Raw genomic sequence first — 23,997 nt, 5'->3', positions numbered from 1 at the left:
TTTATTAGGAGTATATATACGCTTGCTTCCAAACAAAAAAAAAAAAAAAAAAAAAAAAAAAGAGTACTCTTTTCGTGTTTTAATAAGCGTCATACTTATTAAATCTGGCCGTGTTTTAATAAGTGTTACACTTTTTTTTTTAGCAAAAAACTACATTTAAATATTATATTTCTCTTCTCTCATGGTCCCCACCTAAACCCACTACTACTTTTTTTATTATATTTTTCCTCTCACATTCATTACTTTTTAATAAACTATTAATCTCACTATTTTTCTTTTATATTTTTTTAATACTCCAATTACCTCATTTACCTCTTATTTTATTTAAATCAATTAAATTGCCTAAAGCTATGTGCCGGTCAAACTGTAACAATTATTAAAACACGAAGAGAGTATATATACATTTAACAAATACCTTGCAATAAGGAGTAAGGGTCTGTTCTCTTCATCTTATTTTCAGTTTAATTCATTCCTAATTTCCTTCTCTCATCAAATATTCATTTCAGTTCAACTCGGTTCAGTAAATCAGAACAGACCCTAATATGAAAAGGATCAATGAGAAGTTCTAACTTAATAATTAATACTTCCTCCGTTTCATAATTAGAAGCCTATTTCTCTTTATTATGTGAGTAATAATGTTAGAAATAGGCTTCTAATTATGAAATGGAAGGAGTACTCCGTATCAAATTAACATAAGAGTTTATGTACAATAGAATAGATTGAAGGTTCGAATCCCCCACCATTTGTAACTTGTATTACTCTCGTAGTCTCATGTAACATAAAAATAATAAAATAAAATAAAAAAAAGAGGAAAAATTGTCAAAAAATAATACAATTTTTGGCCCATTCTTTTTTAATAATATAACCTTTGGATTATTTTGTAATAATAAAACACTAGATGTAAGCCTGTGTGATGCACGGTTCTAGTAAATCATTTTATTTAATTTAAAATTTTGTAAATTTAGGAAGATCATTCATTAAATATATGGATAAAATTTCTAATATCATAAGATAATTTTTTAATTTTAACCCTAAAGTTATCTTGTTGTTTTATTTATTTTATGTGATGCTTGAATTTAAAATCCCAAACTTTATTCACTAATTTTGCTTATGTGACAATTTAAATTTTTAATTCAAAAAAGAAATGACAAATCTCGTTTTTTTATTGATCAAAATAAGTCTTTTGCCTATGCGTTTATTTAATATACTCGTTTTGTTTAAAATGTTAGTCTCATTTATAATCGTTTAACTATTAAAATTATGGGGAATTAGTCATATGAGATATAATTTTATTCGTCTCGATTAGTACATTATTAAAATCAAACTTTTTTAATATTTGTTAGGGAGAGATTAAAGATATTTGTGATAAAAAATTTGCATCCATATATGTAAAAAAGATAATTATTACTTTTTTTTAGAAGATAATTATTGATTTTTAAAAATAATTTAAATTTAAATTATTCTCTATTCGTTGTTTTTACCTATGTGTCAAAATTCTTAAATCTTATTCGTCACTTTTGCTTAGGCGGCGAGTAAATTTTTTAATTCTAAAATAAATTATTAATCTAATTTTTCATTGGACAAAATAATACATTTTCTTATGTGGCACGCCAAATGCTCCCGAAAAATGCCTACTTTATTTATACAAAGCTATGAGACACACGCTACGCGTGTACACTATAGGAAATTTTATTAATTTACTCATAATATTGTTATTGTGGATTTTTTCGAAAATCAATACTTACATAAACTTTAAATTTAAGAACGATATTTTTTTATCAATAGGACATCTACTCCACTTCGTGTACCTCAATTAACCTTAAAAAATATTGTTGATCGTTGAGTTTTTATATAAAAGATTGAAAACTATAGAGTAAACATCTACGGTAATAGTACATATATAGATTAGATAGATGTATAATTTTTCCTTTTATTTTTTTTAATAAATTTTAAGGTTTTTTTTTCTTTGTAACGTAGATTTTTTTTGAGGGAACTATATTGGTATTAATTTTCCTTTTTTTAAATAAAATCATGATATAGTTATTTTTCAACAAAGTTTAACGTGGTTTTTTTCAATAAAAAAAAAGTAAATGTGGTTTGTGGTTAGTTACATTATTTTTTTTTATTTATGAAAAGTAGATAATTTTGGTTTGTTTTTAGTGGTAATAATTCTGGTTTGTGGGTAGTTAGTTTTTAGTTTTGTTTTTTTTTTTATTTGAAAGAATAGATTTTTTTTTTTTTTTTTGAGCAGTTATGAATGAATTTTTTTTTTTAAATATTAATTAATGAATAAGTAATTTTGTAAATTGAGAAGGGCATTTTGGGAAAAGACAAATTTATCAGCCAAATGGTCCTTTCTCTTTATATTGTAGTATAGATATATTAGATTTGAGGTGTGTTAATTTTAAACAAAACATAATCGAATTTTCGGTGGATTTAGAGGTGGGAGAAGGGGAGGGGATTCCCCTTTTCCCCATCCTCACCACCAAAAACTCATCCCCTTCCCTTTCCAAACCTTAAAATCCACCAAAAAAATCGTTTTTGTCATGTTTAAAATTAACGCACCTTAAAGATTGTATTTTTACAAAATAATCCAAATGTTGTATTATTAAAAAAGAACCTGTCAAAAATTGTATTATTTTTAATAATTTTTCCAAAAAAAAAATCAAAAAAATGGGGAAATTAATTTTTTTTTCTTCCAAAAAGATTAAATCCTGGTCATCCATTGGACATGGGCTTGATGGACTTTGATCTTAGGGTTAGTTGTCCTACTGATGAGGGCACTGTATTTTAAAAGAAAAAAAAAAATTAAATAAATAAAAAGCCCGAAAGATACCCGACCTGGATCCGTGAAAGTTCTGTGATTTGGATTTTTTTTGAAGTTTAATGGGGTGATTATTTCTTTTTTTGGATTTTTCATTCTTTATCTTATTAAGTTATTATTACTATTTATAATACAAGTATAGTGTTATTGTTTTTCATTTCTACTTTTGGGCCCTATTAGGTCAACCATCATGGCCCACTGTTTTTGGCATCAATTGAATATTAGTACCCTTTGTTTTTCCCATTTACTCTATTGGTTTATTATATTCATTTTTTTATGCAAAATTATCGATTTAGGGGCTATTATGCAAAATTTAACTAAATTGAATTGTTTATGAGAGAAGGGAATTTGAAACTAAATTGAAGTGAAATTAAATTAAGCTAAAGAGAACAAATCCTTAATTAGGGGTGGTAATTCGGGTCGGCAAGTCAGGTTCGGGTTGGATTTCGGATTAATTTCGGGTTATGCTTAAATGAAAAACTAATATTTCATTCACAAATATATTATGTATATGTGAGATCTGTTAGATTTGTCTCAATTTATACTTTATTATCATCAAATTTATATAATTTTTACACACTTGTAATAAAAAGACATTAATGATTGAAATAATATGTGTGACAAATGTATAGTGAGAAATGTAGTGTTTATTAAAAATAAATTAATAAAGGAAGAATGATTTTTCAATAATAAAACATGAAGGAGTTGACGATGAAGAATGCAATGTAATTATGGATTACAAAAGTTAAAAAAAAAAAAACATTACTACCTCCGTTTCACATTATCTACAACAATTTCTCAAAACGGAAGCTACATGTTATGTGCAACAAAAAAAAAAAAAACTTTCCCAATATAGTAAATTTTTTTTATGAATTTACATTTATACCCTTACTAAATTTTACTTAACTTCAATAAACAACGTATTAACTCTTTAACCCAAATTAATTTATCCAAATTAAAACCCTAACCCACATTCTCTCTCCTCCCTCACAACCACATCCACCACCAACATCACCAATATTTCTCTCTCCTCCCTCTCGACCACCACCAGCAACAACACTATTCTCTCACAACCACGAAACCACCACCACTACTCAGATCAAGTCACCGCCCCTTCCACCTCACCCTTTTCAAAGTCGCCGCCTCACTTCGTCGCTGCCTACTTTTCCCTTTTCAAAGTCGCCGCCTCACTTCTTCGACAACCACTTAGCCTTTTTCAAAGTCAAGTCGTCGCCTCCTTGCAATTTTTGTAGGGTTCGTTGATTTTATTAACTAATAAGGGGTGAGGTATTGGTGGTTGTTCGTTTTCGATCTTGATGGTGGTGCAATGGGGTTTCAGATTTAAGTGGTGGTGATGTGGGATTAAATTTAAAAGATTAATTAAAATATATTATAATTTTCTTCTACACGAAATAACAATGTCATAATTAATTAGACATATGTTATTTAATTTAATCTTCTACCAGTCCATCAACCAGGGGAGAAACTCTATTTATTATTAAGAAATTATCATTGGTACACTAAAGATTTTTATCAGTGATTTACAGGTGGTGATGGTCGTGGCGGCGGTGGGTGAGACATCCTATACCCTAATACTAAATCATTCAGCCATGTTGGATCTGATTGTTAGTAGTGCCAACCAAAATGCATATCACATCATCATTAGGGAATGTCCTAAACATCCTTATTAAGTCACCACCATCATCTAATGACCAGTGTTTCCTATTATAGGCATAGTGAAATGTTGGGTTCAGAATATCTGCTGGAGGATCCAAGCTGCGAATACGACCTTCAAATTTAATAGCCAAATCGATCAAGTTGCAAGTATCTGAGTCCACTTCAATATCAACATTGTGCACCAAATATTGAAATCTCAATACCACATTGTTACTCATCCTGCAAATTAAGGTTAAACCACAATTTAATCCCACCAAAATAAATTAAAATTGCATAATCAAGAACCGCAATTACTTAACAACACATAATTAAACCTATGTTGAAGTATCACTAACACTTAACCATGTAAACTCAAGACACCCGCATCAAATTATATATGAAAACAAAGACAACATTAAGCAAGCAAGCATAATCATACACTGATACACAAATCGTGCATAATTCATTGGAAAAATCCACCAACAATTGTACATGAAAATCCTGTTTCATCCACTTAAACGAAATTACATCCATTAACAAAAATACTAACAATTTAAAGCGAAAAACACAAAATTCAAAGCACAAAGTAGCACTAACCTTTTACAATCAATAAGGTAGCGTGGAATTTCTAGGAATTTTGTTTCAATTGTGCGTCAATTAGGATTACTCAGAGGCATAAGAACTGCTGGAGAGAGTTAGAGGGATGAAGAAGATGAACAATCAAGTTAATCTGTCTTTAATTTTGGCAGTTGGAGCCTTCGAGGGAGAGTTAATGGGGGGGGGGGGGGGCAATTTAGTAGTCAATTCATGTTAAGTCAAAATTGTTGTCATCAACCTATTATTAACGTTTAATTAACGGAGTGATTACTGTAGTTAACTAGTTAAAAGTACAAGTGTGCCACTAATAAGTATAATTACAGCAGGTCTATCATTTATAAAAGTCCAAACCTAGGATGTAGTACCTGTACCAATGATAGTTTCCCTTTTTATCAATGCATCAAATTGATTGTGTGTGATTATATTGTCCTACTTCATACTAGTTGTGGACAATTAGTTCATCAATTAACTTTAACACTTTATCTGCTTCAAATTAGTTAACACGATATTTTATCACGTTTGTAAATGCATAAATTCAATTGTAAATAAATCTAACTATAAATAAGTAAAAATTATTAAAAAAAAGTTGTTATTTTAAAAATACAAAGAGGAATCTAACAAAATACCACACATCTACAAAGTATGTTTTTTCTTATCCATATATAAATAATAAAAAAAATAAAAATCAAAGTAAAGTAAAGTTTTTGAATACAATCCTAGTACTCTTCTATATATCAACAGTTTCAAGATTTCCAGCCAGCAAATGCCAACATACCCACAGTTTCGCATTTTGAGCTATTGCAATTTTACGTTTTGAGTCAATATTCCGCAACTTCACTTTTTTAGTCATTGTTTGATAACTTCACGTTTTGAGTCACTGTTTGATAACTTCACGTTTTGAAACACTGTTGAGCAATTTCATGCTTTGAGTCATCTTTAAAAAAATGTAACCCCTACATTATTATTTAATTTACATACTTGAAAATGTTTTTGTAATCGATTAGTCATAAGCAGTCATAATACTTCATTGATTTTACTGCAGTAGTAAAATTTCTTTAGATGAATTACGATTGAGACACGTATTAAATTTATTAAAAAAAAAAATCCTAAACATTTAATACCTCAATAATTATTTTTACTAAACAAAGATTAATTTAAGACCTTAATAATTCAATTGTAAAATTCATACAATATTGCTACCAAATTGACATACTCGTGAAAATTGGTCATAAGGGTCAATCTTTTAAGGACGGAGGAAATAGTAAACTGAATACTCTCAACTTAAATTTACAATCCAAAATGAAAAAATAGGCGAAATAACGATTCGGCAAATATACAAAAAAATCCTATTCCTTTGAAAATGATTCTCCATAATTTGTAGTAGTAATAATGTAGCACTTTTGGATTGACCTATCAATTTCTTAAAAATTTCCCCCTCTCACCCTCTTTTTCTACCATAAAGTTCCAAATTTCAATTTAACCTCTTCCTCATTTTCAAACCAACATAATCCCAATTGGTAAGAGAGAGAAAAAAATCCAAAAAAAAACTAACCCAAAAAAAAAAAAAAAAAGAAAAAAAAAAAGAAGCAAATCTCCCTCCATCTTCCTCCTTTCTCTCTCCTCCTCTTTGCTGGGTGTATGTTTTGTGTGAATTTTGAATCTGTTTGACTAGTTTTCCGCTTACATAAATAAAGCCATTTTTATTATTTCTTTTTCATTTCTCCTGTAATAGAAGAAAAAAAAAAAAAAAAACAGTCAGAAATTTAGACTTCCTTTCTTACTTACAGAAGAGAGAAGAAGAAGAAGACAACCCAGAAGAAAAACTACTACTGCTACTGAGGAGAGAGAAAGTCGTCGGAAAATTTGTAGAGAGAGAAAGATTGAGGAGAGAGAAAGAGATACAGAGAGTCAAATGTGATGGGAAGTGGGTTCTCTCACCTCATCCCATGTCTCAAACCTGAGTTCAACCACCATAACAACCACCACCATAACAAGAGCTTCGATTCCAACAACCATAACCACCAAGACCCGGTTGTTTTTGCGGCGGAACAACCTCTTGACGAAACCCTAGGACACTCTTTCTGTTACGTTCGTTCTTCTGCTCGTTTTCTCTCTCCTACTTCTTCCGATCATTTTCTCTCTCCTTCTCATTCTCTTCGTTTCGACGATAGATCCGACCCGACCCGGAAACCGTCCAGAGTTGGTGGGCCGGAAACCGGGTTTCGCACCATTTCCGGGGCTTCGGTTTCTGCGAATACTTCTACTCCGAGAACTGTTGAGGTTGAAACCGCCGCGGTTTACGGGTCCGGTTCGATTGTAAACGGGTTTGATTGTACGTCGTCGTTTTCGGCTTTGCCGTTGCAGCCGGTTCCAAGAGGGGATAGCTCCGGGTTTTTCCTCTCCGGTCCGATCGAGCGTGGGGCGTTATCTGGGCCGCTTGATTCCGGGCCGGATACTGGGCGGGTCCCCTTCTCGGCCCCTCTTGGTGGGGCCTACAAGAAGAAGAAGAGGAAGAAGAGTTTGAAGAAGTTGTATAGAAGCTTCTCGGAGAAGAAGCGGCAATGGGTTGTGCCGGTAGTAGGGAGGAAGGAGAGTAGCGAAGAGGAGGTTGGGAGGAGGAGAGAGAAAGAGGTTGAAGATGATGTTGAGGGTAGTAATGTAAATGTACAGTGGGCGTTAGGGAAGGCGGGGGAGGATCGGGTACATGTGGTTGTATCGGAAGAACATGGGTGGTTGTTTGTTGGGATTTATGATGGGTTTAATGGCCCGGATGCTCCGGAGTTTCTAATGGGTCATTTGTATCGGGCCGTGTTTGGTGAGCTTAAAGGGTTGTTTTGGGATAGTGAGGAAGATGATGATGGTGTTGTTTTGGAGCAGAAAGTGGAGAATCATTCCGAAATTGAGGTAGAGATTGTGAATGTGGATAGTAGGGAGGGGGAAAATCGTGCTGGGGAGGAGCGTGGTGGTGGCGGGGCGGTCAAGAGGGTTACGTTCGAGGCGGGGTTGGATAAGAAGGAGATAATTAGGAGGAAATTGTGGGAGTTTCTTGCGGAGGATGATGCTGAAGATGGGCTTGATCTTTCAGGGTCGGATAGGTTTGCATTTTCGGTTGATGATGCGGTTAGTGTTAGCAATGCAGGGTCTGCCGTGGGGAGGAGATCGTTGCTGTTGTCGAAATTGAAGCAAGGGTTAACTAGGAGTAAGGAAGGGCATAGTAGAGGGTTGTTTCAATGGAGGTTTGGGGTAGAAGAGAAGGATAAAGTAGATGATGTTGAGAATAGAGTTGAGGAGAGATCGTGTAGGAGTGGTCGTAGGAGAAAGACGGGTCCTGTGGATCATGACTTGGTTTTGAGGGCATTGTCCCAGGCATTGGAAAAGACGGAGCAAGCTTATTTGGATTTGACGGATAAAGTGCTTGATCGGTATCCAGAGCTCGCGTTAATGGGTTCGTGTTTGTTAGTTGTTTTAATGAGAGATGAGGATGTGTATGTGATGAATTTGGGGGATAGCCGTGCTATTGTTGCACAATTGGAACCTCAAGAGAGTTGTTCCAATGCTGGATTGAAGGAGAAGGCAGAATGTGGGTCTAGTACAGAAGGAATTGTTGAGGAATGCACAGCTAGTGGTGAGAAGTCGAGCAATGTGGATGATGAGTTTCCTTTGGAGGCCATGAAGCTGACTGCATTGCAGCTTACGATTGACCACAGTACCAGTGTTGAAGAAGTAAGACTCCAATCTTGTTGTTGAGTAGCTAATTGAAATGCCTGTTTGAGATGCTGGTTGTTGATGTTTGATTTCTTTCATGCTTATGCTGTTGTCTTTCATGATCATGTTGTTATCTCACCCTTTTCCTGCTTTCAGTCGATATTGCAAAGTAGGGCGATATTGGCAGAACTTGATTGTTTGTTTAAGTAGCAGTGCATATTGTGCCTTTATCCAAAGGAATTTATAGTCTTTTTGCCTCTTTGGTGCCTTTATCAATACTATTGATTCCACTGCAGCTGCAATTTCCTTGCACATTGTTAAACTATGACTAATTATGTGAACTAAGTCTGACAATTGTCTGGAATTCTTGAGGCAGCTATATAGGACCCAAGTACCCAATTAGCAAATTAATATATTAAGCCCATTAGATTCTGCTTCACTTTGTTGGAGATTTAGCTGTAGATATGTCCAACCTATGCTTGTGGTAATTTGGGCATAGTTTTCTTCATGGCTTCCCATCCTCAACCCCCTCTCCTCGTAGAGTGATGCATGCACATATGCTGGTGCTCTTCTCTCAAAAGCTATTTGTATGGCATTAACTATGGTCCAATTACACTTTCTGCATCCCCACCTCTACTTGCTTGTAATTGTTTTTTTTTTAGTGTAATATAAATCCTTGAAAGCCACATGTATCAACCTGAGTGTGTTTGAGTATATTAAACAGGAATACTTTTTTAAAAAATCTTTATTTGCCTTGTTTTGGAAGCAGTGTTTGCAAAATAGTGTTTTATCTGTCACCACTCTTATATTTCCCTTAAATTCTCAAGCATGTCTGATCATTTATGATTTCTGTGATGTATCTCATGTACTTGTACAACAGTTGCTTGTTCTCTTTGCCCTTGTTCATTTTAGTGGTAGCCTATACATGAATGAAGGTAAGTGCATGAAAGTATTATTTAAAGTTTATTTATTATTATTTTTTTCCTAATCGCTTGCCTAAAGAAAAATGGAGATTTCATTTCTACTTATGGCTATATTATTGATATGGGTTCAGTGTCATGTATACTATCTATGGCACTCAGAATTAGCTTCTCCTTTATTATAAGTTTTCATGTTTTGGTAAAAAATGAAGTCTTCATTGTCCATGCCCATATTAATTTGTCAAAAATATGTCACAATACTTGTGGTAAAGTGAATTATCCAGGTAACAATTACATTGACAAATATTAAGATATTTAAACCTTGCACGCCTTCTGGTAACAACCTCTAATAATCTGTAGCAGTGTAGCTATTTAAGGGTGAAGGTACATGCCTATGGACCACCTCAGACTATATTGTAGTGGGATAAATACTCTGGTGTGCTGTTGTCCATTGAAAATTTAGGTAACTAAAGTCTCCTTTGCACTGTGCTTTGACTTCATGTGCTAGTGAACACATAATTGTGATCTTTATGGAAGATATGCTCCTACCAGTTTTCGATATGCTCTATAGTGGTTCACTTGATCTAAGAAGGCTTGTGTTGTCAGTCCTTTCTTGTTCCTTGGGGGAGATGTTATGAGTTCTGTGCTTCTCTAGATGTTCAATGGTCAATGAAATTGCTTTCTGTAGAGAAATTGGACCAAAATTAAGAACAGGAGATACAAAGGTGTGGACTTTTCTAGATTTATATTTATCTTTTTCCTGGATAATGTATTGCCAAATGATGAAGCTATTACTGTTTGTGCTCCAGGTGAGTTCTTTAGGATCCTAATATATACTCTTCCTGTGTAGAAGTATATGTGCTGGAGTGTTGTTTAAAATTATGAAGAAATTTTAATGTTTTCTGAGAATCAGGTTTTATGGAATGAATTAGTGCTGAGGCTTATTGTGGTCCTGCTTGTAGTATTAAGTACCTATATCAGTAAAAGCCAAGCCTTGGTCCCAGAATTAAAACAAGAGTCTCTAAGTATAGTAAATTTCTTTCTTACTTTAAATCATCCCTTTTGATATGCGATCTTGCCAGCTGCCAAGAATATGTCCATATTTTCTCTCAACCACTATTGTCTTCATTACTTCTTATACTTTCTCCAGTTACAAATGTTCTTGCAAAATTGCGGTTATTGAAGAGGGAGAAAGTAGTTTTGTAGCACGATATCTGTCATCTGTGTTTGCTGCTGTTTTCTGGAGAAGAATTATAAATGTTGAGAAAATTGACTGACTCAAGGATCAATAAAATCGTTATCTATAGTTAGAGGAAGAATTTAAATTGGAGAAAGAGAGATAGATGACTGTGATGCCTAATGGCAGTAAGATAGCAATGATGTCATTGAAGTTGAAATTGGAGATTGCTGGTATGTTTAGTGGATTATATGAGCTTCAATTTATATCAAAACATTCTTGTAGTGTATATATCTCTTGTGTCTGAGCATTTTTGAGAGGGCATTGATTACTGTGGTTTAAGAAAAAGAGGGGGGGGGGGGGGGGGAGGGTCTTGTGTCTGAGCATTTTTGAGAGGGCCTTGATTACTGTGGTTTAAGAGAGGGGAGGGGTGGGGGGGGGGGGGGGGGGAGGGGAACCTAACCCACTTAAGTAGGATTTTTTTATTTTATTTTTTTAAATTGCTTGGTTTATGGGAGCATATGCATTCCATCCCATTATCCACTTCGCTGTTTGAGATTGGTTATGGGAAAGGAATTTCCTATCTACTTTTGTATTATTAGCCCAAAAATGTAGCTCTAGCACATACCTATTTGATTCTTCCTGGTCACAGTTTGCGGGGGCCCCACGGGGATTAGTGTATAATGCTGCTCCAACAGTATTGACTTATGAGGCAAAATCAGCTGTCTTCAGTCTATTTTGGAGATCAACATATGTTGATTTTGCCTCACATAACTTGATTTACTAGTTGTGAACCTGTCCAAAGGAACATGAGATGGGTGTTGGATGGTTTGTTATACAAGTATAATATTGTGATTCACTTGATATCTTCTTTCCAGTTTCTGTTTTTGACAACCATATTCTGAGACAGTCCAGTACTTGAGATTTTTGGAGTTCTAATGTGTTAATTATATTTTTGTCTTTGTGGGTTCTCTTGGGGCATGGGCCACTCATTTATCAGTACTTCTGAACATGCTATTAACTATAGAGTGATATACATTATTGCTTGATAGTAAAAGTAACTGAAACAACCATGCATTTTTGTTTTAGCTGTAGGGATTTATAGTGTTACTATGTTAGTATTGGTGCTATTCCATTCCTTCTTAAAAGGTTTATCAATTTTTCAAGAATATTGACCATAGAGATGATTTATTGGATATTATGTATTTTGATGTTGAGGTGGAGATTATAAATATGTGATGTTATTGCCATAATTTTCTTTCTAAAGTAAGCCTTGGAAGCTCTGATGTTTTACTTAACAGAAATGTGCTGAATAATTTGGATTTTGTGATAGTCCTAAGAAGTGTAAGAACAAAAATTCTGAAACACTATGTGATGCTGCAAATTAAGATGGATGCAGTCCTCTATTTTTTGTCTGTGAGCTTGATGTATCTGCCTCCTTCAGCTTAGTGCTTCTAATTTCTTATGTTTTGTCAATTCTGCAGGAAGTTCTAAGAATTAAGAGGGAACATCCAGATGATAAACACTGCATTGTCAATGATAGAGTAAAAGGCCGTCTCAAGGTTACTCGAGCATTTGGAGCTGGTTTTCTCAAACAGGTTTGTCACTTGTACCATATTACTGTCAACTCTTACCCTTGGAATCTAGATGGAAACAATGTATACACTTCATTGCTCAAAATGGGTCTCTTACAATCTTACCTATAAAAAAATCTGTTGAGATTGAGAGGCCTTTATCCTCGCTGACATTTCAGTGGAATGCTACTTCCTTGTGTCTGGTATTGCTTTTGCAAAGAAACATGCAATCATTGACTTGCAGCTACAAACTGTGTTTTTTAGTAATCAATTTAGGGTCTAGTCAAATATGCAGTTCTTTTTGAAAGAATTCTGGTTTACTTGTCAGCCTCTTTGGTTTCTTGATAGATGATGAGTTCAACTGAGCTTCAAATACTTCCACGTTTTTGATAAACTTTTCATTTGGGCTTGATTCTATATGGTAAAGTACATGTTACATAGTCTTATGCTATTAGACATTTAGACAATCTTATCATTCTGGTAAGAGTGGTTTTATGTTTTTTTGCTCTCTTGTTTAGTGTGCTGCGGTAATCGTCTGCAGTGAAGATGCTATAAACAAATGAATTTTATGAAAATTATGATGATCTCTAGCTATTTGGGTGGGGTTTGTGGGCTGAGACAGATTACACAGTCTTAAATCTGAGTTAAGGGGTTGATGGCACAGGAAAAATAAATAGGTGTTCATTTTTCTCACTTCCTTCTCACCTTTGTGGCAAGACTTTTGAGCAACTATAGTGTGTAGGAAGTATATTTCTATGCCTCTGGAAGCATAATTCCAGGGTAACAGATACATGCCTTCCCTAGTTTTACAGAGACAGAAATATATGGTGTATATTTTAAGCCTTCACATGCCTTCTGGATACCAAACACAGGAGAAATAAAATATATAAATTGAACCATATGCAGCACTTCGCAAATAATTGAGGATTTGATTCTGATTGACCTGTGTTTCTGTTGCAGGCCAAGTTTAATGACTCGCTATTGGAGATGTTCAGAAATGAGTTCATTGGTAGTGCCCCTTATGTATCATGTATTCCTTCTCTTCACCATCACAAACTTGGACGAAGAGACCAGTTTTTGGTGCTCTCATCTGATGGGCTATACCAGTATTTCAGCAATCAGGATGTGGTTTCTTTTGTTGAGAATTTCTTGAAGAAATTTCCTGATGGAGATCCAGCACAACATCTAATAGAGGAGCTTCTAAACCGAGCTGCTAAAAAAGCAGGTAATTTCTACCTGTCTATGTCATCATCTAGTTTTTTTCTCTAGGCAAACTTCGTTTGCAATAGTCCAGTGCCTTGATTCTGGAGCTTCAAATACTTTATAGAGCACAGACTTAGATTCTTTGGCCACTGCATAAGAACAAGAAATATAGTATCTGTCCATATATTTGTAGGCTAGAGGCTAGCAATTAGCTCTGTTTTGAAACTTTGTCCAAAGCAATATTTCTTCGATCTTGCTGCTATGTTTTGTCTTTGTGCTTGAATATTACCTCCGATATTTTATTTTTCTCTACATGAAGCTCTTGGTTACTCTTTTCTACCAGAATGGGGATTGTTCTGTTAAATGTCCGAGTGGTGCATAAATCGTGCAAAGCTAATTTTAAGTCGATGGATCATTTTTGCTTATAAAATGTTGCACCTACTAGTTAGTGGTTACCTTTGCATCTTAATATTCAGAGCTTGATTAATTTGTTAATTTGATGCATACAGGTATGGATTTTCATGACTTGTTGGATATTCCCCAAGGTGATCGCCGAAAGTACCATGATGATGTCACTGTTATGGTGGTATCTCTTGAAGGGAGAATTTGGAAGTCTTCAGGAAAATATCCCTAAAATCCATGTTCATATGAAAACTAAAAAAATTAAGGCTCTATCTGGAATTGCCAAAGCTGACATGGTTTCAATCAGAACCACCGGATAGACATTGATCTTAACAGCTGGGCAGTCGTCTTGATATGGTAACAGACCCAGTTCTCCTGGGTCTCAAAATTAGTCCTAGAGGTTGATAGGCATACTGTCTTAGTTAGGGGAGGAAACAATTGGAGAGACTGTAAGAAAAGTACCCCAGTTAAGAAGGTGCTGCCATAGTGAGAAAGCTTGGGAACATATGGGTTGGGATTTTTTTAGAGGAAAGGGTGTTTTACTCTTCTATTCTTCTTTTCTCCATTGGGGATTTTGCGTAGGTAGATTAGGTAAAGGCTCTTCGATTCATTTTTTGTTTGTTTTTTTTTTTTTTCTTTTGTTTTTTTTCAGAGCCGAAAAAAGGTAGTATAAGGGTGAAAAAAAAAAAAGAAAAAGGAGTAGCAAAATTTGGTGGGGGGTAAAAAGGTTACAGAATCTGTAATTTCAGGTGGAATTTTCATCAATGCAGTTGACAGCCGAAATTTATACATAGATCTCGGTTTAGGGCGTACTTTTGTTCATGATTATTTGCCTAATGCATTTTTGACCAGCCATTTTTCGGGTTAAAGATGCGCTTGAGAATAAATCCTTCCAAATGATGTGACAACAATTTAACAAAAAATATTAGCTCTATTCTCGTTTAGATTATTGTCACATGACTTGGATGACACAAATTTTAACCATTAACCATTAACCATTAACAATTAAGCGAGTATAGAGAATACTAAAAAATTTTAACCATGAAAATTTAAAATACAATTTCAAACTTCCTGTACAAAATAATAGTGGCATAGGATACCAATGTAACAAAACACATAATTCTGTTTATACCTCGTCACAATCGTGGACAATTCTCAAGTAGCATTGCCTTCAGCTGCATCAAAGTAGTGAGTCTGCTTTCGCAGGCAATCTGCGAAAGAAGTTCACAGGCACTGATGGCTGCTTGCTCCTCAATTTCAAAGGCCTCAAAATGTAAACTATAAACAAGATAAATAACAATTGCACTGGAATGAAAATAAGAACAATCCCAGAAATCATACAGAAGCCCACAAACAAGGCAGTAGCTCTAGGATCCCTCCAGCTGAAAAGAGATAGTACTCTCTCTAGTTGAGTTGCTATGTCTCCAAGTAGTACCTGCACTTGCCCTGCAAATAATCTTAGTCTGTTATACCGATACTTAAGTGAATCATTGTTCTTGCAAGTCGTTGGAAGTCCATCAAATTCCTCATCCAAGTCTTCTTTACTAAGTCCGTGAACCCTGGACAATTGAGGATCCATGTGTGGAGGGTTTCTAGGACGGGACTGATACTTCATCATCCCAATCACACCAAAGTTGAAGCATATGGCAGGAAATATAAGTTGTGGGTAGAATACCAGGAAGATTAAAAGCAAATGCACCAAGACTGATAGGAAAGGCCTTTTCCAGCTGCTTACACTTTCCACATACTCGAATACATATCCTAGACTAAAAAGTGCAGCTTTAATCCTTTGACAGTTAGCTGCTGTTTTTCGCTGGCTCCAGTTACGTGAATCATAATCAAGCATATCCTCGACGATTTCTTTCCTTAATGGTGGCTCTGAACGGCCCAACCTCAATGAAACCAGCTTAGTAGCTTGGTGTCTCAGACATTCTTGCTGATATAAGGATAAAGGGTGAGTGTAATGCATTTTGGGAAGGAAAGGCTGAGCATAACCTTGTAATAAGTTTATGTAAGATGTGCAATTAAACCTAATGGCTAACTGAAGCTCCCCCATTTTCTTCAATCCTTGAGGTTCCAAGACCAAAAGTGGATATGAGTAAGTATAGATCCTATCAACTTCAAGAGTAGATAATCGGATCCTAATCTTACCAATTCTTGAATCCCGAGATCCTTTAGCATTATCAAGACCTTGAAACTGACAGTTATCAAAAACTCCAATTGTGATTACAGTACAAGGATCATAAACCAACCAAGTGTACTGCTCGTTCCACTGAGGCGAAGAGCTATCTATGATTGTCCTTGTCCGAACCCATTTCTGCCCATATTTTGCCACACAATAAGCATCTGTTCTTCCCTGCTGTCCACTTCTCATCTTCATTTGTGGCAAACCAGTTGCATTCAGAATTCCTAATTCCAACACCCCAATTTCCTGTTTCCATAGCTGCCTCACAGTTGGCCTCGTATCACTACTATGGCGAGCAGTCTCATCAAGCACATGATATCCACCATCCAAAGAAGCCCTCAACTGTATCTTGCAGTTTTCGCCTGGTCTATCAAGACTATACCACCTCGCATCAACCGGTTTACTACCTAGCCTCCTCTCCATCTTCCCTAAATGAATCACACAATTCCCAACACCTTCCTCATTATTCCCAACCTTGGTCACCACTGTCAAAACTAATAGATGCTCAAAAGGTTCAGCAGCAACAAACATCAAATCTTCGTTCCAAAATGGATTCAAAACATTCTTGCTGGTAGAAAATTTTGTCCTTGCCATTGCATCCCCAAACACAGCCTTAACAAAAACATCTGCCTTCTTATTCTTATTCGCAATCTCTAAGTTCTGAGCTTGAATTACATTCACCCTAAGATACCAAAGTTTAGGAGACATATACACCTTTGCCTTGGTATTCACAACATCCTCATAACTTACCCCTGCAGCATCCAAATTCCATGCTTCAGTAAATGCCTCATCAGCTTGAGTCCCCATCCAAACCGCCACCATCAACTCTTCCTTCACACAAACCCCTCCCAAGTCCTCCAATATAAACCATTGAGGGGCTAACGGGCTATCTGGTGGCACTCGCTTGGGGGCCTCATTCACATCAAAGATCAATCTACCCTTCACCCCTTCTCCCTCTTTATCTTTCTTCTTCATCAAAATTTCTACGAAAAAGGTATGAATTCGTTCCTTGGAGAATGCAAACACCTGGTTCCACTCAGGGTTAGCAGTCTTCTCCACAGGCTTGGTGATTGCCCTGTAGCTTCCTATTCTCACTTCAACATATGTTTTGTAAGTTTCGGTACCATTTTGAAGCTCACAAGGGTCCTTACCTTTCACTATTCTTATGTACAAGAACTCCATTGGCTCGACCAAGCTGAATGCACTAGCCATTGACTTCTTAGTCGACGGTATGTTTGGAGAAGTCTTCTTTGGAGATAACTCCTCCATTGGTGGTGGTGGATTTACTTGCTGATTGTGTTTATTGCTCATTGTTATAAGTTTAACTGCAGGACAATTTCATAAAACCCATTCAATACTAACATATGATCAACTAATTAGCAGCTGAGCTTGTACAAATTACAATGAATTTATTTCATGCATGAAAATTAATCAAGGGTCTCATCTAATTTCTCAATTAGTTCATCACTTCATGATTCTAATCAAATCCTATATAAGTTTAGGCCCTTCACAAACAAATTAATCAACACGCGTACTACAATTACCTTTTAATGTATTACCTGTGTAACGAAAACATTAGCTTAGGCCACTACACTCACGAGGGGAATGCCTAATGCATTGGATTGAATAAGAGTGCTCAATTCAGCATGGGAAATTCATTGATGCAGGATAAGTATATAATATTATCAACATTAAACAGGGGAGCCCCAATGATGAAATGGGATACCCAAAATTAATCATCGTTAATAGAGGGCTTAATCATTGTATTAAGCTTCTAATCATTGAAAGAAAAGCCTGATCAAAATTCAAAAACCCTTTAACTATAATCATGATAAACAGAATCATTGATCATCAATAACCCACTTAACCTGATTAGAAAAAAATGATCGTCAAAAATATAGTAATGCATGAATTTAAACAACAACATCTACAAAATTTAGCAATGTAATCAACTAAATCGAAAACTAATAATTGAAAAAAAAAAAGAAAAAAAAAACCCAGATGAAGAGTTTGGAGGACAAACCTGTTCAATTTTAATGGAAAAGTGCAATTGTGCTAAGATAGGGCAGTGAAAATAGTTGAGGAAGAAGTAGAAGATGCTTTTTGCAACGGCCAACGATGTTTAAATTAGGAAATATGCATAATATATGCATGTAACTCTTGCGACATTAAAAACATATTACAATTGGAAATATTCAATGTGAATAGGGTTTATTAGGAAGGTTGTAATGTTCAAGTGATTTTCTGAATTAGTCACATATTATTTCCTAACGTTAATAATACGGAGTAGGAAATAGGGACACATATGACATTATGACTATATGAATTCTGAGTATGAAAATGGATATTGTGATATTATTAGAATTGTATGACATGTTTTTTGTTTCTTTTTTTTGGTGCAACATATGTGACATGTATACATAAATAAGATGAAATATATACAAAGTATTGTTAGGTTGAGTCAAAAATTTAATAAAATCATAAGAGAGTTTTTCTCAATAATTTCACAAACTATAATACTCCATAATAAAGGCGATTAATTATAAAAAAAATTGTTAAATGAAAAGCATCTATTATGCAAAATATATTACGAGTATAAAAATAAAGATATCTCAAAAATGAGTGTGTCTAAAGATAATTTGTGCCATTATAGTGTAAATGAAAATATTTTCCTCAATTTATATAGGTATTACTATAGGTTATAGTTTTATACTACCTAGGGTGTTAATGACTTAAGAGCTTGTCAATTTCTAACTACGATTCTCCAAATTCTAAATCTTCATTCATACTCAACATTTTTTTATAAAAATAAAAACATCAATAACGGTTTTTTTTTAGGAAATCAATAACTATTTATATAGATAATTGGATATATCTCACTAATTTTATTTTTTAAGAATCAAAATGTTTAAGATAGGGGTTTAAAAAAAAAATATTTAAGATAGTTTTTGTCATAAATATATCCCGCGCCAATATGTTTTATTCCTACAGTTTCGTAATAGTCGCAACAATTTGACTTTTGCACTTTCATTTTGTCATTTGCTTACTTTGACTGTACATTTTCTCAATATATATATATATATAAAGTATGTTATCATGTAATTTTTTTTTTTGAACCAAAATATGTTTTAAGGGCCTGTTCGGCTGTCCTCTTCGGTTTATTGTCAGTTCAGTTCAGTTCAGCTCACTAAATGAGAACAATCCCTAAACTTGTTTTTCATCATAAGAATATATCCGGTGCAATATCTTTTAGTACAATAAACTCCGTAGTTACCCCGTATAAATGTGATATGCAAATACTCCATATCGAATATGCCAAAATAAAACCCAAAAAACAAATCATACAATTATCTCCCAAGTATATCAAGTACCCCAAAGGATATAATGAAAATTCTACAAATACCCTTTGATATCCACCAAGTTTAGCAATTGACAAAACCTAAATTGGTAATTTGAAAATGCGCAAATAAATGCTTGCTTCTTTTGAGGAGGAAAGAAAACAAGGGTTTATATTTTACAGTAGACCATTTTTCTGGATGAGCAATTTACCAAAAGACTGAATTTTTATCGGGCTTTGTAATAACGCTAAAAAACCATTGTTAGATAGATAGTTTAGAGAGAGAAAAATCCCCCTTTTTTCTGTGTCTTTCCTCTCTTTCAACAGGTACGCCACTCTTCTTCTTAACCCCCCTTTTATTTTTGCATATAAAAATCAATCAAGATTATATTTTATTTGTTTGTTGGTCTATATATTTTAATTTCTTGTTGTTGGGTTTAATTTTATGATTATGGGGTTTTCTTGCTTTTTTAATTTATTGGGTATTTTTGATGATTTTGGGAATTGGTTTTTTTTGTTGTTGTTGTATGATTATTATGGTAGGTTTCTATGCAGCTGTGATTTGTTGAGGGTAACATTTTAGGCTTAAAGTTTCCTAAAATGGAAAGTGATGGAAAGATGGTAAAAACAAGTAAAACCCTAGTTCAGTTTGATCAGTCAACAACAATTATAAGCACTTCCTCAGTTGTTGAAAAGGAATCTTGTGGTTTGGATTTGACTAGTTCTTCTTTAATGGGTGCCCGTGTAACAAAAAGTCAAGCCAATGGTTCTGGGGTTTTTGGGGAAGAAAGTGTCCATGATAATAATTCGATAGATGGAGGTGCCGCTGTTGGCGGTGCCGGTGCCGCTGTTGGGGAGGATTTGAGTGTTGCCAATGAATCGTTGACGACGGATGTTTCTAGGGTTGGGATGATTGTGGATGGGGAGAATGGTGCTGATGGTTGTGTGATAGATAAGGGGATTACAGAATGCAAAGTTGATGAAAAGGTGGATGGGAGTGTGATAGGGGATGTTGCGTCTGGTGTTTCGAAGGAAGTGTGTGGGAAGGGTTTTGGGGCGAAATTTCAGGATGGGAGAAGCAGTTCTGAGAAGAAACCTTTAAATGATGTATCGAGTAGCATTGCGCAGAGGACGAGGAACAGGGCTGTGACTGGTAAAAAAGAGGACATTGGTGATGTGGATGTTGGGCAAAAGGGGAGCGAGGTTGGTGATGAGGAAGATGAAGAAAATGTTTTTCGTGTGGGGGATTTTGTTTGGGGAAAGGTTAAGAGTCATCCTTGGTGGCCTGGGAGGATCTATGATCCTTCAAATGCATCTGAGTTTGCGTTGAAATACAAGCACGAGGGGCGGATTCTGGTTGCATATTTTGGGGATAGGACTTTTGCTTGGTGTGATCCTTCTCAGTTGAAATCTTTTGAGGAGAATTTTGAAGAGATGTCAAAGCAAAGCAGCTTGAAGACCTTTGTTACTGCTGTGGAGGAAGCTCAGAATGAATTTGGTAGACTTGTAAAACTGCAGATGACTTGTTCCTGTGCAAGAGAAAGCCAAAGTTCTCTGTCGTTTGTAGTGAATGCAGGAGTCAAAGAAGGGGTTCATGTTCCTGATAATGGAATTGCCAAGTTTTCGGTTGCTCAGCTTGATATGCCAGCAATGCTTGCTGATATCAGACGTATGGCCATATATGATTTGCTAGAAGCACTTGAGATAACAGTGTTAAAGAGTCGATTATCGGCTTATTATCTTGCTAAGTTCGGCTACTCGTTACCGATATATTGTGATCCCATGGGAATTGAAGACCCTGTGAATGAGCAGGGTGTACCTAGGGAAACTTCATTTCGGGGTCCAGATGATGGGGACTGGTTTATAGGCTCTGAAGATCAGACGCTGGGACAAAATGACGTGCAGACGCCACCACATGATATGTCACATAGAAGAAGGAAGACGAAGAGCATTGCTGACCTGTTGGGAATGGACACAAAAGATGAGTTGGAGAGTAACATGGATGGAATAGAAGAAAATTCACAGATAGAAAAGTCGGTAGTGAAATCTGGGAAGAGGAAGAGGAAGGTTACTGATGAGGATCAGCCATCTATGCCTGTGGCTAATGGAGATGATGGTTTTTCTAAAGATGAGGAGCATTTAGGAAAGCAGGTTTCAATATCTAGTAGGAAAAAAAGGAAGACTGTTGATGAAACACAAAATCATGTGATAGATGATTCGATGATTACTCGATCAAGCTCAAGGAAAAAGAAAGAGGATTCTGTAAAATCCCGATCAAGCTCAAGGAAAGCGAAAGAGGACTCTGTAAAATCCCGATCAAGCTCAAGGAAAACGAAAGAGAACTCTGTAAATGCCCGTTCAAGCTCAAAGAAAACGAAAGAGGATTCTGTAAAATCCCGATCAAGCTCAAGGAAAACGAAAGAGGACTCTGTAAAATCAACTACCTCTGACAAGAAAGCTTCAGGTGATAGTGGTGGTGAGGTAAAAAACAAGCAGAAAATGAACATTGTGCCTCAGGTGAGCATTAATGGTGGATCTACGGCTGAGGAGGGTTATGAGAGGATCTCTCCAAGAGAAAGGAAATTGAGCAAGTACTTGTCTCCTCCCTACACAAATTTGCTGCAGAGGCAAAGAAGTTCATTATCACAAACAAGTTCAGAAGCAAGAGGGCTTGAGCTCTCTGATGTTGCCAATATGGGCGAAAGGATGGCCAAGACAGCTGGCAAGTTAGTGGGCTCTACTCCGTTAGTGAAATGCAACGCTGAAACACTTCAGAAGCCTTCTAAGGTACCGGCTTCCAAGCAAGAGAAAATTGATCATCCAGATCAGAACAGAAGCAAGCCAGATCTGATTTCTGAGGAAAATGGTCCTGAGAAAAGTATTGATTCTTTGAACTGTGTCCTTCGTGAAATTCACTCAGCTGCTCTTGATCCACTGTGTACAAGAAGGGACCAAAACTTTGATTCTATCAAGGGATTTGTATCTTCATATAGGAGCTCAAATTACAGAAATGGACCAAACTATAAAATCTATAAGAAAGGATTGGCTGATGTTCAACGGAGAAAGAGAAAGAGAAATTCGTCTGGTACCATGCACGGGTCAGACTCAGAGCATAAGGTTCTGAATGATGTTGATCAGCAGATCCCCAGGCGGAAACCTTCTAAAAGGAGTGCAACAAAGAAAGAGCAGAACTCGGAGTCAAAGCCTGATCATGAAGTATCGTGTGAGCCTTCTTCATCAGCAGCTACCCTTGTGATTACATTTCCGGCAGATTTCTCCTTGCCAACAAAGGAAGATATCATAGGAATGTGCTGTAAGTTTGGTGACTTGGACGAGTCAAAAACTGAGGTGATCTCGGAGTTATCCACAGCTAAGATAGTTTTTGTACAGAGTTCGTATGCTGAAGCTGCTATGGACAGTATGCAGAAGAGTCTTCCTTTTGGAACTGCGGAAGTTAGCTATAAAATTCAATATCTTGCAGCTGTGTCTTCTAAGGGTAAGCAAGTGAATGTGCAGAACAAGAAGAAAATGATATCTACTGAGTCACCAGTAGCCAAATCACCTGACAAACAGCCTTCCGTGTCACCAAACTCACCCACACCCGAAGGTGAACTTTTGGCGGTTATCTTTATAAAGCAGAAGCTCGAGGCAATGACATCAATGTTGGGACAGACTGATGGTAAGATGTCAGAGGAGATAAAATCTAATCTGGAAAATGAGGTGAAGGAGCTTTTAAAGAAGGTGAAGAAGATGACTGCTACTTCGTCCTAGTTTAATACAGTACAAGTAATACTTAGTAGTCTTTTATGATATATTTATGATATAGAGAGGTTTTAGACTGTTTGTAAAGATTGCTATCTGTTTACTTTCTTCTCTGCATATAGTAGACCTTTTTCTTCTTTTTTTTTGGAGTAGCACACTCAAATGCTGTGGCTAAATGGGTGTTCTTGTCAATGTTGCGGGACTTGAGATGTGAGAAATTACCTCTATTATCCGGTTATTCATTTTCACATGCTTCGTTTATACGGTTTTCAATTTTCGTGCACCTTTTTTTCAAGCAGCTAATTTCATTAGCATGAATATTTTTGCTGTGGGATGTATAATTTTAATTCAGTAATAGGTAACTTTCTGACTAGCTCTTGCTCATCAATCTTTGATTTGCAGTAATTATCTGCAGTCAAGTGTTTTTTTTTTTTTAGTACGCAAAAATAAAATTACTTCACAAAAGGCAATAGTTAGCAGTAGCAAGCTTATAGTACAGACTAACAGTCAAGTATCTACAAGCAGAGTAGCAGGTTGAAATTGCAGAACTTTACAAATTACAAATTTTTTTGTTGTATCACAGTTGGATTTTTCAATATGTGGGTCTCATACTCTCATCTTCAGTATCTATCTATGCCAACGTTCATTCACTTGT

At 35.6% G+C, this 23,997-nt stretch overlaps 3 protein-coding genes across 3 annotated transcripts; 2 read left to right on the top strand and 1 right to left on the bottom strand.

Annotated features, from left to right (window-relative positions):
* Window positions 1–6,613: 6,613 nt before the first annotated feature.
* LOC145567888 (protein phosphatase 2C 29-like) lies at window positions 6,614–14,851 on the top strand. The gene is made up of 4 exons (XM_081627306.1): window positions 6,614–8,800; window positions 12,364–12,477; window positions 13,414–13,678; window positions 14,166–14,851. Exons 1-4 carry the CDS (start codon window positions 6,995–6,997, stop codon window positions 14,288–14,290), a joined length of 2,310 nt encoding a protein of 769 aa, XP_081483432.1. The 5' UTR covers window positions 6,614–6,994; the 3' UTR covers window positions 14,291–14,851.
* A 387-nt stretch (window positions 14,852–15,238) lies between these two features.
* On the bottom strand, window positions 15,239–17,512 carry LOC145567889 (FT-interacting protein 3-like). Its single transcript, XM_081627307.1, has one exon. The coding sequence runs from the start codon at window positions 17,510–17,512 to the stop codon at window positions 15,239–15,241; it is 2,274 nt and encodes a 757-aa protein (XP_081483433.1).
* Window positions 17,513–19,738: 2,226 nt separating this feature from the next.
* LOC145567887 (PWWP domain-containing protein 6-like) lies at window positions 19,739–23,615 on the top strand. The gene is made up of 2 exons (XM_081627305.1): window positions 19,739–19,907; window positions 20,124–23,615. The coding sequence occupies exon 2, from the start codon at window positions 20,181–20,183 to the stop codon at window positions 23,349–23,351; it is 3,171 nt and encodes a 1,056-aa protein (XP_081483431.1). The 5' UTR covers window positions 19,739–19,907; window positions 20,124–20,180; the 3' UTR covers window positions 23,352–23,615.
* Window positions 23,616–23,997: the final 382 nt, after the last annotated feature.

The sequence above is a fragment of the Chenopodium album genome, chromosome 11 (assembly GCF_948465745.1).
Source record: "Chenopodium album chromosome 11, dcCheAlbu1.1, whole genome shotgun sequence".
Lineage (NCBI taxonomy): Eukaryota > Viridiplantae > Streptophyta > Magnoliopsida > Caryophyllales > Amaranthaceae > Chenopodium > Chenopodium album.
The sequence above is the reverse complement of the archived record's forward strand: the minus strand, read 5'-3'. Positions and strand labels throughout refer to the sequence as shown.